The 19,957-nt window shown below is 38.5% G+C and overlaps 1 protein-coding gene and 1 long non-coding RNA gene across 2 annotated transcripts; one reads left to right on the plus strand and one right to left on the minus strand.

Annotated features, from left to right (window-relative positions):
• On the minus strand, positions 46-1,852 carry LOC104772704. Its single transcript, XM_010497288.1, has 3 exons — positions 933-1,852; positions 739-844; positions 46-651 (listed from the first exon to the last, which is right to left on the minus strand). Exons 1-3 carry the CDS (start codon positions 1,811-1,813, stop codon positions 46-48), a joined length of 1,593 nt encoding a protein of 530 aa, XP_010495590.1. The 5' UTR covers positions 1,814-1,852.
• Positions 13,576-15,038, plus strand: LOC104771318. The gene is made up of 3 exons (XR_764790.2): positions 13,576-13,733; positions 14,394-14,513; positions 14,745-15,038. It is a non-coding gene; the product is annotated as an uncharacterized LOC104771318 (long non-coding RNA).

The following is a 19,957-nucleotide window of genomic DNA, read 5'->3' on the forward strand; positions in this document are numbered from 1 at the left end:
ATATATATATATATATATATATATATATATAAATGAATCAAGAATCTACTCTTGCACATATATGCCTTCACAATCAGATCTAGCATATTCAGCTTCATCCATTTCAGTATCCATGTCAACATCTACTGGCAATGGACCAATTATATCTGCATTTCCAGACTGAACATCTTCTTTACTATATCTTCTTGAAGCACCTCTCATAACAACAGACCAACTTGATCCATCTTCACTTGAATAAAATACTTGCTTTGCTTGAGATGCTAGAATATACGGATCCTTCTGAAAGCTTACTTGGCTCTGATTTAAGTTAACAAGTGTGAACCCATCTTCCACTTTAACTCCATTACCTTTTACTGCCCAGTTACATCTAACTATCGGCACATAGAACACATGGTAGTCCAATAATATGATGTCAGTAATTCTCCCATAATATGACACCAAATCAACTACTTGTGAAGTATCCTTAGCACTAGATCTACACATAGCCGTTGCCTCATAATAAACACCACTGTTCTGACTCTGCCTTTCAAGTGAGTATGTGTGAAAACGTTGTCCATTAACTATATAACCAGTATAGGACCTTGCAGTACACCGTGGACCATATGCTAGCCATTTAACTATGTCTTCATGTCCATCAGAAGTAATAGATATCTACAAAATTAAACAGACTAATCAAAATTATGAATCAGTCTAGTGTAGATTTATAAACAGACTCATCAAATTCATAACTTTACTCACCTGTCCTTTTAACCAAGCAGCAAAATTCTTAGAATGCATAGACCATAAATATGTTGCATCACGTCTACACCTTGGATTTGAGTCTTGTAGATATTGCAAATGCATACTACCAAATCATAAATACGAAAAGAAACTATCAGCAGCATAATTTTGACCTTATAATTTATAAGGAATGAAATACACAAGTAACTTACTCCACATAATGATCAAAGGCAGCTGTATTTTGAATGACAGCAAGATGGGCTATATTCTTCTCCATTTCAGTAAGAGTGAATGACGTTCCTGCTGATATTGGACGACCTTCTAATATAGAGCTGTTCACATACTCTACATTCCTCTCAGGTTTTTCTTCTACATTGGTTGTCTTTTTCAGAAACTCATTACAAAACAGCATGCTTTCTTCTGCAAGATATGACTCTGCTATACAACCCTCTGGTCTTGCAGGATTTCTTACAAAATCTTTTAGAACTTTCATATACCTCTCAAATGGGTACATCCACCTAAAATGCACAGGTCCTCCTAGTCTAGCTTCTCTTCCTAGATGAACAGTCAAGTGTACCATGATATCAAAGAAGGTTGGAGGGAAAAACCTTTCAAACATACAAAGCGTTTCTACAATTTCAGCTTCCAATACTGTAATAACCTCAATATCAATAACTCTCTGACACAAATGATTGAAGAATGCGCATAGCCGTAGTATTGCTGTTCTAGGACCTTTTGGTAACAATCCTCTAAGTGCAACCGGGAGAAGCTGTTGCATCAAGACATGATAATCATGTGATTTCAGACCTCCTACCTTACACTCTTCTACTGAAACTCCTCTTGAAATATTAGAACAGTATCCATCTGGACCTTTAAAATGAAATAGTCGTTTGCAAAAAATCTTCTTCTCATTCTTGGACAAAGACCAAGGTGCTGCTGGAAGATATGTTCTCTTTCCTTTTGTGGTAGGATGCAACTCTTTTCTTAGACCAAGATGTTGAAGATCCTTACGAGCATTAAGACCATCCTTAGATTTTCCACAATGCAACAATGTGGATACAATGCTGTGAGTCACATTCTTTTCTATGTGCATTACATCCAAATTATGCCGTACTGGTAGATCCTCCCAATAAGGCAGAATAAAGAAAATGGATCTTTTCTTCCACCTTGATAACTAATCTTCATCTACTTCTACTTCCTCATCTTCATCGGATTCACTTTCATCATCATCACTGTCAAACACTGGTTCTTTATAGACAGTTCTCTTTCTCTTCATCCCAGCCTTTTTCACATTTCCGAAATCATTTTGGAAGTTTTTCAGATTCTGATGAACTTCATGACCAGTTAAAATTCTTGACTTTCTCCTATGCTCAACTTTTCCATCAAACCAAGTCTTCTTTTCCCTATATCTGTGTGTTGGAGCCAAACCTTTTCTATGACACATGTAGACATGTTTCCTGCTAAACTTCAACCACATACTATCAGTATTTTTCCCACACATAGGACATCCCATTTTACCTTTTACTTTACAACCAGCAAGATTTCCATACGCAGGAAAATCACTAATGGTCCAGAGAAGCATTGCCTTTAGAGTAAATGTACTTTTACTAAAAGCATCATACGTTAGCTCTCCATTCTTCCACAGATGATTCAAATCCTCAATAAGAGGTTCTAGGTAGACATCAATATTATTACCTGGTTGTTGTGGACCAGGAATCAATAATGTCAACATTATATTCTCCTTCTTCATACAAAGGTGAGGAGGCAAATTGTAGTTTACCAATAGCACAGGCCAGCTACTATAATTACTATTCTTCATGTTGAATGGATTAAATCCATCTGTGGACAGCCCAAGCCGTATGTTCCTTTCTTCAGCTGCAAATGAAGGATACTTCTCATTCATCTGAGCCCATGTAACAGAATCTACTGGATGTCGAAGTTTTCCATCAGTGCTCTTGTTAGTGTAATGCCACCGTAAGTCCTTAGCCATGTCCTCTGATCTGAACATTCTCTTCAGCCTTGGTATAATTGGAAAATATCTTAATACTTTCTGTGGGACACCTTTCTTTACCTCATTAGTCCGCTTATTAGTCTTCCACCNTATAACCGAAACAAATAACGAAATTAGGAGAAAGAAGAAAGACATGCCTCAAAAACGGATTCGAGCTCTCAATTGCGATGGATATGGAGATTTAGTGCTTCTCAAAAACGGCGAAATTGGGGCTTTTCGCAAACGGCGATAAAATTGAAGATTTGATAGAGATTTAAAATAAGAAATTGAGCACACACAGAGAATTTAGAAGAAGAGATCGACTGTAGCGAGCTTAGGTTGTAACAAGAGAGAGAGAGAGTGTGTCGAGTTTTTGGTTTTTTTTTTTATTTGGCGATTAAGTGAACAATTTCACTAAGTATTGGCGGACAAAAGTCACTTTTGTTTCCCGCTACATAATTTTCCTATCATAGCGTTAACAAGATGCTATTAAAAAGTAACCGAAAAAAAATCTCATCTTTCATAGCAGTGACGGAAAATGAGCTATATCCGTCTGCTATCAATGTGCATATTTGTTGTAGTGTTCGAAAAACAGATGAATGAACTCGAGCTTCGCATGCCTCTAATGGAAGCCTTCAACCTAATACCCCCTTACCAGAAATTCCTGAAAGATGCGGTGCTGGAACGGATCAAACAAGTTCAAGAAATGGTTATACTCAACCATGAGTGTAGTGTTGTCATCCAGAGAACTATTGCACCTAAGAAACTGAGCAACCCGGGATCATTCACATTACCTTGCTCGATTGGACCTTTGACATTCAGAAGAGGTCTTTGTGACTTGGGGGCATCGGTCAGCCTAATGCCTTTCATTGTAGCCAAACGCCTTGGATTTGAGAAATTCAAGCCCACCGACATCCAACTAGTCCTGGCAGACAGAACTACAAGGTTGCCGAGTGGAGTATTGGTAGACTTACCGGTCAAAGTAGGATCAGTGGATGTACCAACCGACTTCGTGGTTTTGGAAATGGATGTAGAACCAAAGGATCCGCTGATTTTAGGACGACCATTCTTAGCCACCGCAGGAGCAATGATAGATGTGAGGAACGGGAAGAACGATCTAAAACTCGGGGAAGACCTCACTATGCAGTTTGATATTCGGAAAACTATGAAAAAGCCCACAATCGCAGGGCAAACCTTCTGGATAGAGGAATTAGATAAATTACGCGAGGAGGCGTTTGAGGAGGTAACGATCGGAGATTGCCTACAGACGGCGCTAACAAAGGATGGTAAGGAGGGATTCATACACCAGGAAACAAAACTCTATAAGGAATTGCTTGATACCTATAGAGCAGTCATTGAGCCAAAATTAAGTGAGGATCTGAGGGAAGCTGAGGAGGAGAGAATGATGCTTGAAAAACAAGGCTTCAGCAAGTCAGTTGTCACCTCTTGTGTTATGTCATGCAGCTGCTCAACACCAGCCCACCCGAACACCAACCCCATCACTAACACGACCACTTTACCGAGCAGGATGATTGAGTACCACTTCGAGTCGCAGGTCCAAACCACTGATGATTGGTCTGAGTCGAAAGCGCCTAAAGTAGAACTCAAACCTCTTCCGTCCGGGCTAAGGTACGCTTTCTTGGGACCTAATTCAACCTACCCAGTTATCGTCAATTCTAGCTTGCCAGAAAAAGAGCTGAAATTGCTATGCACTCAATTAAGAAATTATCGAGGGGCAATAGGTTACACTCTAGACGACATCAAGGGTATATCTCCTGATCTCTGCACCCATAGGATGAATCATACTCTAGTGTGGAACCTCAGCGTAGGCTAAATCTGAATATGAGAGAAGTGGTGAAAAAGGAAATTCTGAAGTTGCTCGACGCTGGAGTTATCTATCCTATCTCTGATAGTACTTGAGTGTATCCGGTGCACTGCGTTGCGAAGAAAGGTAGAATCACTGTTGTAAAAAACGAGAAAGATGTGCTAATTCCCACAAGGACAATAAATGGGCATCAAATGTGTATTGACTATAGGAAGCTTAATGCAGCCTCTAGGAAAGATCACTTTCCTCTGCCTTTCATCGACCAGATGTTGGAAAGGCTTGCTAACCACCCCTACTACTGTTTCCTTGACGGGCATAGTGGGTTTTTCCAAATCCCTATACACCCTGCTGACCAGGAAAAAACGACATTTACCTGCCCTTACGGTACTTTTGCCTATAAGAGAATGCTTTTTGGTTTGTGCCACGCTCCTGCAACCTTTCAAAGATGCATGACGTCCATCTTCTCAGATTTAATAGAAGAGATGGTGGAGGTTTTCATGGACGACTTTTCAGTATATGGAGCCTCTTTCTCATCCTGCCTTTCAACCTCTGCAAAGTGCTAAGAAGGTGTGAAGAGACTAACCTAGTGTTAAACTGGGAAAAATGCCACTTTATGGTTCAAGAAGGGAGAGTCCTCGGCCACAAGATCTCAGAGAAGGGGATAGAGGTAGACAAAGCCAAGATTGAAGTAATGGTTCAATTACAACCACCTAGATCAGTAAAAGACATCAGGAGCTTCCTGGGTCACGCGGGGTTCTACAGGCATTTTATTAAAGACTTCTCAAAGATTGTGCGATCGTTAACACGGCTCCTTGCAAAGAAGCAGAATTCATTATTGACAAGGAGTGTTTAGATGCATTCAATAAGATCAAGGAAGCTCTGGTGAACGCGTCGATAGTCCAGGCACCTAACTGGAATCATCCTTTTGAAATTATGTGTGATGCATCTGATTATGCTGTAGGGGCAGTACTAGGCCAAAGAATAGATAAAAGGCTCCATGTAATCTACTATGCCAGCAGAACCATGGACGACGCTCAGACGAGGTATGCAACAACGGAAAAGGAGCTCCTTGCTGTAGTTTTTGCATTCGAAAAATTCTGGAGTTACCTGGTCGGTATGAAGGTAATTTTTTACACGGATCATGCAGCCCTAAGGTACATTTACTCAAAAAAGGACACCAAACCTAGGCTTCTCAGATGGATCCTTCTTCTGCAAGAATTCGACATAGAAATTATGGATAAGAAAGGAATTGAAAATGGAGTAGCCGACCATTTATCTAGAATGAGGATTGAGGATCCGCTCCCAATAGATGACTCAATGCCCAAAGAAAGACTAATGCACATCGATTTCCTGGAAGAAATGAGCCACATGATTGGACACACGATAGCTCACTCCACCCCCGACTCAACCGGGTCGATCAAGTTTATGGCAATCGAGTCAGTTAAGCTACCTTGGTACTCGGATTTTGTGAACTACATGGTATGCGGAGAGATTCCAAAGGAATATGATGCCCACAGAAAGAAAAAATTCTTCAGAGACGTCAATAGCTATTACTGGGATGAACCCTATTTATACAAAAAGGGGACTGATGGCCTATTCAGACGTTGTATAGCTGAGGAAGAATTTCAAGGAGTGCTCGAGCACTGCCATGGGTCCGCTTATGGAGGTCATTTTTGCTACTTTCAAAACCGTCCAATAGATCCTTCAAGCCGGTCTTTGGTGGCCAACCATGTTCAAAGACGCGCAGCTCTTCATAAGAAAGTGTGACCCATGCCAGAAAATGGGTAACATCGGCAGGAGGAACGAGATGCCTCAATAGCCCATCTTAGAAGTCGAAGTTTTCGATGTTTGGGGAATCGATTTCATGGGACCTTTCAACCCGCCTTTGAATGGAAACATGTACATCCTGGTGGCAGTCGGCTATGTCTCAAAATGGGTTGAAGCAATAGCCAGCCCGACAAATTATCACAAGGTCGTAGTGAAGATGTTCAAAAACATCATTTTCCCGAGATTTGGAATCCCTAGAGTAGTAATTAGTGACGGAGGAACCCACTTCATTAATAGGGTTTCGATGGATTGTTGCGAAAGCACGGGGTTAATCATAAAGTTGCGACAGCTTACCACCCACCAACCAGCGGGCAAGTAGAAGTAAGTAATAAACATATAAAGGCAATATTAGCTAGGATTGTGGGAATCAAAAAAAAAGGATTGGGCATTCAAGCTAGATGATGCGTTATGGGCCTACAGAACAGCTTACAAAACCCCGATTGGGCGAACGCCATTCCAACTTCTTTATTGAAAAAATTGTCACCTACCAGTTGAGGTCGAGTATAAGGCGATCTAGGCAACTAAACTCCTAAATCTAGACATAAAAACTGCTCAAGAAAGGAGAGCAATGGATCTTCACGAACTCGATGAAATACGATTAGAGGCTTATGATAATTCAAAGATTTACAAGGAAAGAACTAAGGCTTTTCATGACAAAAAAAATCTAACACAAGGATTTAAGAGCTAGCGATAAAGTTCTCATATTCAACTACAAGCTTTAACTGTTTCCTGGAAAGCTCAAGTCGAGATGGTCAGGACCCTTCGCAATTAAGGAAGTTATGCCTTATGGAACAGTGACTTTGCTCGGGAAGGATGGGACCGAGTTTACTGTAAACAGACAAAGAGTGAAGAAATACATGGCAAGTGAGAGCACATAGGCGGGGTCATCACTGTACCTCACCGACCCCACCCAAGTCTGACAGGCATTGAAAGTCAAGCTCAGCGACTATAAACAAGCTCACTTGGGAGGAAGTCCCAACGGCATAATTGTAAATAAAGTTTAAGTTTTTAGGTCTTTCCTCTCTTTGGTGTTTTTGACTACCTGATGCCCTACCCGGTGAGCTACGCGATGCCTTACTCGATCAACCCCTCGGATGGAGGCTGCTACAACCTCCTTCTTCACCAACCCATGAGGTACCACTTTCATCCAAACCATTGTTTACACCATTGCATTTTGTTTCATTTTCTTTGTGTGATTCTCAGATTTCTTTTTCAGACTTTTATTTACACAAGGGACTGTGTAATTTAAGTTTGGGGAGGGTCTGAGAATGTATTTAACATTGTGTTTTATTTTCTTATTTCAAATTTTTGCATATTAGTTTTATTCATTTAAGTCTGCATCTATTTGCATTAAAAAAACCCAAAAAAAATTTGAAAAAAAAAAAAGAGTGTTCATGTAGTTGCATTTACATATTAGGATTGAGTCTAGATTGCTTCATATAGGATTGTTGCATATGCATTTTAGGGGAAAATGATTAAAACCACCTTGTTTAAAGTCCAACCTTAGAATTGAAGTTATAGCCCTTAATCACAGTTCATTGCTGCTAGATCAATCTTTGAAAAAAAAAGAAAAATCTTTGTTTAAAACCTTGTGTCTTTTGAAAGCTTCTTCCACTTGTGTGAAACTTGCTTGAACATTGTATCATCTCTATATTATTGGACTTAACCTGAATTTAAATTATCTTGCTTATGGAATTTGAATGCTTGCTCATGGTAACTCTAACGGGTTAACACTCTAATTTTGCCAATCTTTTCGCTTAACCCGAAATTGTTTTTCCCTACCCTTAAACCCAAACCTTTTCTTTCAAGCCTTGTTGTGATTTGTTGAGTGAGGCCTTTTCATGTTTTGATGGTGCTATAGGTTGTAAAACCTTGAGAGTATTGAGAACGACAAAGAACTGGCTCTTGTTTTAGCTAAGTTTAGAATCATTTGGACTAGCTAATAGAATCGGTTTTGAAAGATAGGTGGTTAGCATGTTTATTTGGGGTTGGGTTGAGGAATAAAATAAAAACTAAAGAAGAAAGTCCCTAAGGTTCAGTTTAATTAGCTCTAAGTCTCTAAGTCAAAAAAAATAAAGAGAAAAGTCTTGCTATAGCCTCCTAGAAAAGACAAAAAAAAAGAGAGAAAACAAAAAAAATAGAAGTAAGCAAAGAAAGAAAAAAAAATGTTGTTAAAGAGAGCTAGCTGTTCAAAGTTAAAACCTTAGGGATTGCAAACAAAAAAAGGGAGTTAAAATCAAAGTTTTAGGCAGTTTTATTCTAAGGTGTTGGATATAAAGAAAGTGAATGAGAAAAGGGTAGATTCTCAAGAGCTAAGGGTTGATTGATCTTAGCACCATTATACTATCTTTAAGGACTATAGCTTGAATCCTTCGCTTAGTATTAAAAGGTTTTGAGTCCCCATTTTCAAACATCATCCTCCTACTTCCTTGCTAGAGGACTAAGGGTTGATTGATCCTAGCAAGATATAAGTTTGGGGGTGTGATAACTCTTTAATTTACATGTTTTAGACACCCTTTTTGTCTATATTTTGCATTATATATATCCTAACCTCAGCATTTTTAGGTCTTTAACTGTAGGAATTTGCATTTAGGCCATTTAGAGTGCTGCATTGTTGCATTTGTGCATTTTGGATGAAAACAAGTGCTTTGGAGGCCAAAATGGGGAAAAATGAGGTCAAACCCGAGCATGTACCCGAAGGAGCGATCGTGCAAGAATAACAGTCCAAACCTCAACCCGATCAAAGATAATCTAAGAACAGGAAGAACAACCTGAAGCCCTACCCGATGACCTACCCGACTTGAACCTCATGCACCGCCTCCAGCAGACCCTCTGACAAAACTGAGCAGCTAGGTTAAAGGGGTTTCCATATATAAACCCCCCTCTTCTTCTTCTCATCCTAGCACGCCGTAGACACTCAAACATAGAAAGCGAGAGCTTCTGAGAGAGAGAGAGAGAGAGAGAGAGAGAGAGAGAGAGAGAGAGAGAGAGAGAGAGAGNGAGAGAGAGAGATTGATTCAAACACTTTTTCCACTTTGTTAGGATTCAATTTTATTTTCTTTTGCTATTACTTTCAATTTCGATTCTGTACTCTACCACTTTTTATCTTATTTTAATACAATGCAATTTTCATTCATTTGTGTTTTTATGTTTTTTACCATGAGATCTGAGTAGTGAATTAAGGTTTCTAAGGATGGGATAGACAAATATGTGTTTTTTATCGGTTAGGATGTCTTAGATTAAATGTTTATTTTATATAAATTCCTTTCTAGATTGGTGTTCTTAACGCAATTTTCAGACTGAGAGGTTGAGATTAGATCTAGGGTGTTTTGCCATCGAGAAATGTTGTTGAAATGCTTGAATCAATCAATGCTAGAGATTTACTCACTTAGCCTAAGAGATTAGATGTGTAAGGAGTTTATTGACAATAATGAATCGGATTGTAATGCCTGCTTGGTCATGTTTCTCCAACGAGAGTTGGGTATGCGAGTGACTAAGGTTGATTGTTTCTATCACGAGAGTGTTTTAGGAAGGTTTAAGAGATTCATTGTCTAGGGAGTATTTGCTTGAGGCATGTAGGACATCCAAAATTAGTCAGAAGCACTTATGAGTCGATTACCCCATCGTTAGGGCATCTCCAACCCCACTCTATTTTAGATTCAAATCTCTATTATAGAGCAACATTTGCTCCAACTCTACTCTATATTTTACTCTAAAATAGAGAAAATGATAGGATTACTCTATATATAGAGCAACTCTATTCTCACCTCTATTTTTTTACACTAACTGTATTTTAGAGTTGAAAACAGAGTAATACATTGGAGAAAAACAATGCTCTATTTTTGAGTAACTCTATTTTAGAGAAAAATATAGAGATATACATTGGAGATGGTCTTAGGAGCTTTCTTATCTTGATTGTTTAGTTTTATTCTATAACTCAACCCCTTACCCGAACTGGTACTCGATCACCAGCTTCGTGTATACCTTCAAGCTGTTCATCCTTGTCTTCTTAATCCGATTACCCCACCTGATCCAGTACCCGAATGCTTGCATTGAGTACTTAGGTCGTGTAGTTTGTTCTTTTATTTACTTTTGCTCACTTTAGGTTGTTAGAAAAAACCCACTATTGCTTGGCCTGACTTGCATTGTTTTGATCATATCTTTTCTGCTAGCATAACAACCATTTGGATTGATAACCCTTTGTACTACAAATGCATAGGGAATTGATACCCTGGGTGAAAATCCTGTTATCACATAGGCACATCATTGAATAAGGAAAAAGTTGTTGTGTTATAAAGACAAACGGATCCAAATAAGGAAAGTTGCACTTTAACTTGATCCGCCTAATCAAGTGAGTTGGGGTTCATCCTAAGATGTGTGGTGAAGTCTCCAAGTGATATAGAAGCTCTCCATGACGCCAAGGGATTCTTTGGTTTGAGCCATTTATGGAAAGATCCATTTTGAGTGATAATTGACTTGTGGATAGGTTCCCTGAACCATGTCTTGAACTAGCACAAAACAAGGGTGGCTTTCTATGATCATCCTCCATAGAATATGTGTAGGAAGATATGTGGAAGGATGTTGCTCATTAAAAACCTTTCTAGGTAAACCCATTGGGAAAAACCCTAAATAAGAGAAAAAGAGTGCAACGGTCCTACTCCAACGATGTGATCTTCCGGCTCGTTGAATGTCCGCATCACTTCTAGTTCTAGTGGTCAGCTCCAAATTATGTTTGTTACTGATTCTTCCACATATCGAAAGGATATGATGGTTCTCCTTGACTGGTACAAGCTGGTTCTTTCCAAAAAGTACTTCAGGCAGTCTATCAGGAAGTTCGTCAGGCTGTTCATCAAGCAGTCTGTGAAGTAGTACTTCAGCCACTGCTTCAGCCAGTAATTCAGCTCCCATTCTTACATCATCCCCTACCCCTTAAATGAGTTCGACCTTGAAACTATTTGACATGCACCAAGAGAAAGTAAGTTAGCTTTCATGCGGGTTTGCGACTCTAAAGTCTTACCTTGGTATTGCTTTGTTTGATGGCGGATTGGTGAATCAGGTGGTTCATTTTGGAGCAGCATTGAGTAGTAGACTCCTTTTGCAGCATTCAGCTCTAGTGTAGGCGTGTGGTTCACCGTGATAGATACACCTTGGGTTGTTGAAGTTTGCTCCTTTCTGGCTCGAAAATTTGACAAATGGGTCTTTTGGCAAAAACAAGTGCGTCATATCCATGTTTGGAGGAAAGTAGGACTTATCGATATAACAACTAAACCGTGTATTAGCACATATCTTTTATTTTGCTTGCATTGCACGAACTTCTTTTTGGTCTAATGGAGCAAGAGTAAACTTGTGATTGTTGAGGCAAAACGAGTAGTGATTGGTACGACTGTTGTGTTGGACCTCATGATCATATTGCCAAGGCCTACCAAGTAGAACATCCCCAGCTTGCATAGGTGCAACGTCACACAAGACTTGATCTTGGTATTGTCCGATAGAGAATGGTACTTCGACTTGTTTTGACACCTTTATCTTCTCTTTGTCATTAAGCCATTTAAGCTTATACGGCCTCGGGTGATTAGTGGTGTCGAGTCCTAGCTTCTCAATAAGAGTAACACTAGCAATATTAGTCCACGAACCACTATCCACAATCAAGTGACATACCTTATCTTTGATCATGCAACGAGAATGAAACAAGTTTTCGCTTTGTTTGGTCTCATTCGTTGTTGGTTGGGCTGAGATTACTCGTTGTATGACTAGTAGCTAGCCTGCATCAGCATAGATGGTGGTTTCATTGGCTGGCATCGGGTCAAATTCATCTTGTGAGTCATAACCGTCGGTAGTGATCACCATGACTCGCTTGTTGGGGCACTCTTTTGCCACGTGTCCCCTGCCTTGGCATTTATAACAAATTATTTCATGTGATCTTGGAGGGTTAGAGGACTTACCTTGTTCAGCATGATAATCATTTGATATGAAACGAGACTCCACGACAATGGATTTTCCTTTGTCTACAGTTTGTGGAGGTGGTGCTTTAACCGTTGTGGGTTGTGGCTGGCTCCACGAGGTATCTTTGGATTTGTCTTCTTCTTGATTTGTTGCTCACGTTTCATAGCGAGGTGTAGAACTTCTTGTAGGGAGTGGTAGGGCTGCGTCTCCACTTTTCGTTGTATACGATCTTGGAGACCATCTACAAACTGGGACATGAGGGACTCCTCGGTCTCCTCAAGCTCGAGACGGCTTCTTATGAATTCAAATTCTTCATAATACTCTTCTACACTCCTAGATCCCTGAAACAAAGCACGAAATTGTTTCAGTAACACTAGTAAAAACCTTTCAAATAGTTACAGATAACTGTTACGTAAATAATTGTAGCAAAATATAGCTACAGAATGTGACAAATTTGTTACAACATATGAGGTAATTTATTTTGTAGCTATTTTGTGAGGAAATGTAGATAAATAGTGACGGATAGTTACTAAAATATTTTGTAGTAAAATTGCTACATAATTTGTGACACACCATTTTGTAACGTCATTACCCACAACATGAATCGTCGCAAGATGTAATAAATATTTTAAAAATAATTATAGAAAAATAGATTAATAGTATAATACTTTTGCTATGAAATTTAGTAACTGTTGCGACAATTTTAACGCGTAGCAATACCATTCAGAAATGGTCGTCGCAATTTAGCTACAGAGTGATGCTTGTGTGACGAAAGTTTTTTTATTTTGCTACAAATACATATGTAGCATGGTAGTGATTGTCTAATCAAACAAGTTGCAAAACTATCTACAGATATAAGATAATTATGTTTACTACAAAAATCATGTATTATAGTATCATTTTATTTTTGATACAACATCAGATTAAAATTAAAACTAGGATTATAAAATCATCTCATCAATAGTTTACATTGTGTTTTGTTGTTTTTTTTAATAAATAGTTAAATTATAAATTAAAATATTTATTTAAAAAATATTATGATCATATTCTCATTATTATAACATATTTTTCATTTGACTATAGTATTTTAAAACTTTATAAATTAAGAAAAAGTGATTAAAATGGAATAAGAAAATATACATTAAACGTGAGCCAATGGGAAAACATTACTCAGATAGATGACATGGCACATTCTTTCTAATATGAACCGTTGATTAAAATAAATCTAACGGACACGATTTTATCCCTTTTTTCTCTACCTTCTTCTCTCTTTTTCACTCTCGATCCCTCTCTGTCTGGATTCCCCTAAGTCTCAATCCCTTGAGGTCATGATTTTCAGTTTCATCCATCTACAAAGCCCCTCTTAATCGTCACATGCATCGATCCAAATCAAATTGGTGAGGTCAAAATTAAGAATTAACACAGAAGGTAAAACATATACTTGGTGTTCTTTATTTTGCAATGATTTAGTGTTTATGTCATCTTCGGTTTGATCCGTTTCGGTTCTCTAGATCTGGCTTGGTTTTTGTTTTAATTTGAGAGTCTTGTTTATGAATGATTTTGTCGAAGTTTTATGTGTTCACGTCAAGTCTTGTTCTTCCTTATATACTCGTTCCTCCAGGTTTTTTTTATGATGTGTTATATTGTTTTCTGGATTTTCCTTCAGATTTGTGTTGATCCGGTAACTCCTAAAGTATCAGATATCTGGAGTTTTGATTTTTTATACAATATTCATTGCTTGTCTCATATGCACACCATATGTTCGATGAAATTACTAACTTAAAGTATTAGAACCTATTATTTACAAAACATTGAGTATTCTATCAAGTAATTCTGTGAAGGTGTTAGTCTTTACATATGCATGTGAGCTAAGCTAAACTGAAATTGACTAACTAGACTACTCATTGTGTCACTTATAAGGTATCTCATTATTATTAATTACACTGAGATATTACAGGTTTTGCTTTTCTTTTTGATGGTCCTTTTCTGCAGGTTTTGATGGTGATGTCTCTTAGATTGGTTTAGTATTTGTGTTGCTGTTAAACTCGTAGATTGGACTTTGTCTACTAATTTTCTGTAATTTTGTAGTTTCTCTATTCCATTGGAGGGTGAATGATTGTTTCAGGTTTCGTTGGTGAATCATGAAAGGCAAAGTGAGCAGCTGAGAACCATATGCTTGCAAGCCATGCTGGTTTTCAGACTTCTCAGGTATGTATATTATGACTGTCTTCATTGTTTCTGTCTTGATATAATTATCTCGTAACTACTCTAGGTTTCTTTGTTTGGATCTTTGGCATGCCTGTATCCTTAGAATTTTTGTTTTTACATTGATCCAGTTTGAAATAAATCAGTTCATGGTTTCGAAATTTATTAGTAAATATTCTGTTGCAGAGATACTTTAATGTCACTTTTGTTCTATATACCTGTTTCTTTGAGCAGGTTCAATGATTTGGTGAGGATGGTGGCCGATCAGCTAAATCTTTGAAACCAAAATTCAATGCCTTTGTAAACCACTTAACAACTCATACTGGCCAGCAATTGCCACCAGTTGATGCATGTAAGGTGTTATTCTTCTATAATCTAAAACCTTAAGTTATGAAGATTAGACTTTTAAATGTATATGTAATACATGTTTTTTTTTTCCACAAATTGTATGTATGTAGTACATGATATGTATGTTTTATGTAATGGATATTTTTGATGATGAATGCAATAAAAAAAGTTATATATATATATATCTATATTCATTTAAATAATTTTTGCAAAACAGGATTTTAATATGCAAATTATATATAAATTCAATTTAATCCATACAGCAAAAAAATTAATTATAGAGATTTTTTGTGAAGAAACTAATTGTTACAATAACGCGTAGCTAACTATTACAGAATATTTGAAGCTAACTGTGAAAAATATGCGACAAACATCTTGTCCTAATTAGTAACAAAATAATGACAACCATCCTTGAAGATTTTTGTGAGTATGTAGCCACACCAATTTTTGTCACGTTTTGTAACCATTTGCTACTAATACGTTCGACGGTAATTGTCTCAAACTGGTGTAGATAACTGAATCAATTAGTAGCAAATGGCTACAAGTTTGGCTGTCTCAAATCTGTAGCAAATAGCGACGATTTGCGATGAAAAGGTCAGCTTGTGACGAGTAAATAATTACTATTTGTTTTTGTAACAAATTTGTAACAAATTATTTTTAGCTACGAAAAATAAGTTATTCCTACACATTTTTTTGTAACTATACAACAAATTTTTACTACTGTGGTGGTAATGAGGACATACTTCTTGCAAAGCTCAAGCTTCATGTCAGGCCAGCGTGTGATTTGTTGGTATCTAAGCCTTCTCTTCTCAGCTACTTCACAGTCCCACCATGCTAGAGCATGATCCGTGAGACTTGCAACAGCTAGGGCTATGTTCTTTGGCTCTGTGTAGTGATAATACTCAAATAGGTGCTCCATCCTCTTTTCCCATTCCAAGTAAGCTGAGGGATCAGTTTTCCCCGCAAAGGTAGGTGCAGTGAGCTTCACTTCGGGTGGTAGGTTTCTCTCATCTTCACGAACACGGTTTCGGTCTCCTTGAGCTCTTCGGTTGGGTTGATCAAAGGCCATGTGGTGCTGTTGAGATTGTAAGTATGGTGGATCCTCGTCTTGATGAAGATCATAGTTGCATCCTTGAACTACAGGCTGCAGGTTCCTTCCTTGGCTGAGTGGTGGTGCATTCTGGTTCATTTGCTCCAGTTGGGTGAGCCATGTTGACATGGTTGTCATGTTGACCTTCATGGCAGTAAGCGTAGTCATGATGGTCTCTAGTGTGATATGGTTTTTGTCACCCATAGTTCCTTGCAAAAGTCAAAGGCAAACAAGAGAGATCAATGGATATCCGAACTAAGCAAGCCAAACAACAAAAGCTGAGACAGATCGAAACAAAATTCAAATCAAAAATAGCAAACAAATTTAAATTAACAACAAAATTTTTTATGGTTTTTTAAGACTTTATATTAGCTAAAATAGAAAGAAAATAATTTTTATGAGTTTTTTTTTTCAATTTTATAAAATTCAAGCAATAAAAGAAAACATACTTTTCTGGTTTTCGTATGAAATTTTGAAACTGAATTGAAACAGAATAAAAAAAAACAAAACAAGGAACGAAATAACCTGGTAAGATAGGAGCGTTTAAGCTCTGATACCAATGATACAAGCCTCGGAATCCACCAAGACAAGACTCACAGACTCAAAGACTTAGAAGCTTAGGTGGAAGTGATTTGATGGAGAGTAACCGGTTTGATGCTGATTCCACAACACCGAGGGCTAGAGAATATGATCCAAGGGCTATTCCTCGCAAGGAACAGAGATGATAACATCATTATTTTACTCATATTAGCTATAGTTTTCATATGCATTTAGGAAGAGTTTGATGAGATTTCAGGTAGAAAAGGTCTATTATCAAGTATTTCAGGTTTCAAGAAGGTTTTACAGATTTTGTAGTAATTTGGACCAAAAGACAAGGAAAATACGTTTTAGGAAAGTTTCAGAGCTCTTCAGTACGGGCCCCTTTTGAAGACCTTTCCGAACTCACATTTTGACGTTCTTGGTGTCTATGGAAATCTGAAAGAGTCATTGTTCTCGTCCAAGGAAAATCAAGTCCATCCATCCAGCCATCTGGAAGATATTCCTGATTTACCGAGACGTGTTATAAACCGACGTAAGAAAAACCAACCAGTCGATGGGCTTTTATTGAAGGCCTGACCAGCGACCATCACGGTGGCCCAGTCCATGCCTCCTCCATGGTCCAGAAGCCTATTTCGCCGTCCCTTTTCCTGCACTCAAGAAGAAAAGACGTTCCTACCTTACAAACCCTAACCCTAGACAAAACCCTATAAATACTCTTAAGACCTAGGGTTTTCAAGTGTGCATCTTCTACAGCTTTTGGAGCCGCCCTAGCCATGACCAGGGAAGCCGCCGCAACCTCTTGTCCCTCTTGAAGTTTGAAGATCCACCACATCTCTATCTCTATACTCTTTCTAGTTCTTTCATACTTACATTGCTTTTGGGATCAAGTTACTTTTGTGACAAATAGAGAAGTTTCCTTTGAACCCCTTTTGTTATTTGATTCGTTTTTGATTCTATACTTTATAATATCAATGTCGTTTTTTGCATCATGAGTGGGTAGTTTTATTTGTTGGGTTATATGGGGTGATTCAAGAGGAATTCATGGTTCGCTTCAATTAGGTGGTTAGATCTTATTTTCGGTTTTATATTAGAGTTCTTTTGGGACATATTTATCTTAATGCATGTGCTTGGATTGATCACCAAGTGCTGATCTAGAGAACGGGAGCGTTAACCGCGTTATCCTACTTCTTCGAACTAGTGTTATACTGAAACCTCGCATCGTAACCTGCGTAAGTTGAGTTGCGGAGTTTGGTGAATGTATCGAACTTGTTTAACTAGCTGGTTGACATGCGTTGTTGCCTGCGAAAGTTGAGTAGCGGAGTATGAAGACTTTATACTTTCATTCCATGAAAATAGCTTGTTAGTTCATTAGTGTTTCGTAGTTGAGAACCTAGAACGAAAATTAGTATTCACTTGTTAGATCTTACACTTGATATTGCTTAGAACCCTGAAACCCCTGAGATGACTCCCAAAACGCCCAATGCCTTAGTCTTATAGTTTTAAACCGTTTTTTATTTATTTGCAATAGTTATTAGGAAAACCAAAACCCCAATCTCTTATTTAGTCTTAACCATAGTTCTTTCTCTTTTAATTCAATTTGTGTTTGCTATTACTCTCTGTGGGATCGATCGTAAAATACTACACTGATTAACTGTGCACTTTCAGTCGTTGTGTAGTCTTTTCAGGTAAAAGATTTGGAGTGAAATTCTACACACATCAAAGGTTTTTGGCGCCGTTGCCGGGGAGTAACTAGCTGCCCATTGAATTTGATAAGAACTTTCGTCTAAGATACTTTGAATTTTTCTTTTGAATTTTTCAATTTTAGTTTTAATTTTCTTGTTTTTTGATAACTTATATTTTCCCTTTTAGTTTCTGTTTTTGGATTTTGTAGTGCATGACTAGGAATCAACCCTCCAGAACCGTATCTCCAATTCAAGACATTGATCGACTAGAACGTGAAATTAGGAAACTTCGAAGACAACAACTCATGGCCGAAGAAAGGGACAAGGACCAAGGTCCCTTTAACCTCGAACAACCGCTGATACCTCCTGCCCTCAACGAGCAAGGAGATCCAATTCTCGCACAAGGTGGAAACCCCAACCTTGAAGCCGCTGATCCGCAACTCGACCCTCTAGTTGGCCGAGACCACCTACAAGCTCCTCGTGATGTTTCTCCTCACCAGCCTGCTCTCGTCGCTAATCCACCACTACCTCAAGCTGGCGGAAGACAACCTGCTTATGTGCACCCTCTAAGACGTGCCGCTCCTAACCGTACCATAGCCGATTATGATGCTCCTAACCAATTCGTTCAAGACCGTGCTGCCATCCGTATCACTCATCCACCACGACGTGACTACGAGATTAAACGTCAAATCATTGGCTTGATGAAACAAAATCAGTTCCATGGCCTTACTACTGAACATCCGATGGACCACATTGATCTTTTTGAAGAATTCTGCTCTACAACAAGAACCAATGGAATTCCCGAAGATTACTTGAAGTGTAAGCTTTTTCCTTTCTCTCTAGCCGACAAGGCTCGTAGATGGTTAAAGTCTCTACCTCCTGGATCGATCACTAGCTGGAAAGGATGCAAGTCAGCCTTTCTCAACCACTTCTACACAAAGTCGAGATCCAACTCTCTTCCCAACAAGCTGCAAATGTTTCAACAAGGACCGGTCGAAAACTTTTATGAAGCATGGGAACGTTTCAAGGACTATGAACGTGACTGCCCCCATCATGGTTTTGCTCAAGGTAACCTCTTAAGTACTTTCTATAGAGGATTACACCCTAAGTATCAACTTTTACTCGACACGGCCAGCAATGTAGATTTTACTACAAAGACCGTTCAAGAAGGACGAGCTCTCATCGACAACCTTGCCGTAAGTAGTAGCAACACTTGCACCGATTTTGATAGAACTATCCGTTCTAGCAATTCCGACGCTAAGGAGATTGCTGATCTCAAGAACATGATGAACCAACTTCTAAGGAACCAACAACGTGGAGTAAATGCTTGTGAGAATATTAACAATGGAAACATGGAGCCTTTCCAAGAAGATTCTTATGACCAAGAAGAAGAAGTCAACTATGTTGGTGCTCAAGGATACTACCAAAACCGAGGGTACAACAACAACTTCAACAACAACTTTAGAAATACTTCTAACCTTTCCTATAAGAACCCAAATGTGGAGAATCCCCAAGATCAGAACTATCCTCAGCAAGCTAACCGCTTTCAAGGCAACAACTTTGGTGGAAACAACAACTTTCAGCCGCGACCTCAATTCAACAACAATAACCTGCCTTTCCAATCCGGACCAGCCCAGGCGCCTACCTCTCAAGCTGATGCTAACGTCGATATAAAGATGTAAGAACTCCTTGTTATTTTTCAAAAGCAATCAAGATATATCAACTCAAGGATGGATAACATCTATACTGAACTGAATAGAAAGTTTGAAAGCATTTCTATCCATGTT

The sequence above is a fragment of the Camelina sativa genome, chromosome 20 (assembly GCF_000633955.1).
Source record: "Camelina sativa cultivar DH55 chromosome 20, Cs, whole genome shotgun sequence".
Lineage (NCBI taxonomy): Eukaryota > Viridiplantae > Streptophyta > Magnoliopsida > Brassicales > Brassicaceae > Camelina > Camelina sativa.

Excerpts from the sequence above, each read along its gene's own strand:
- LOC104772704 (XM_010497288.1), bottom strand. The coding sequence starts at position 1,813 with ATGCACATAGAAAAGAATGTGACTCACAGCATTGTATCCACATTGTTG. Across the intron at positions 845-932 it reads GCCTTTGATCATTATGTGGA|TATGCATTTGCAATATCTAC; the intron begins GTAAGTTACTTG and ends ATGATTTGGTAG. Across the intron at positions 652-738 it reads CTGCTTGGTTAAAAGGACAG|ATATCTATTACTTCTGATGG; the intron begins GTGAGTAAAGTT and ends TTAATTTTGTAG.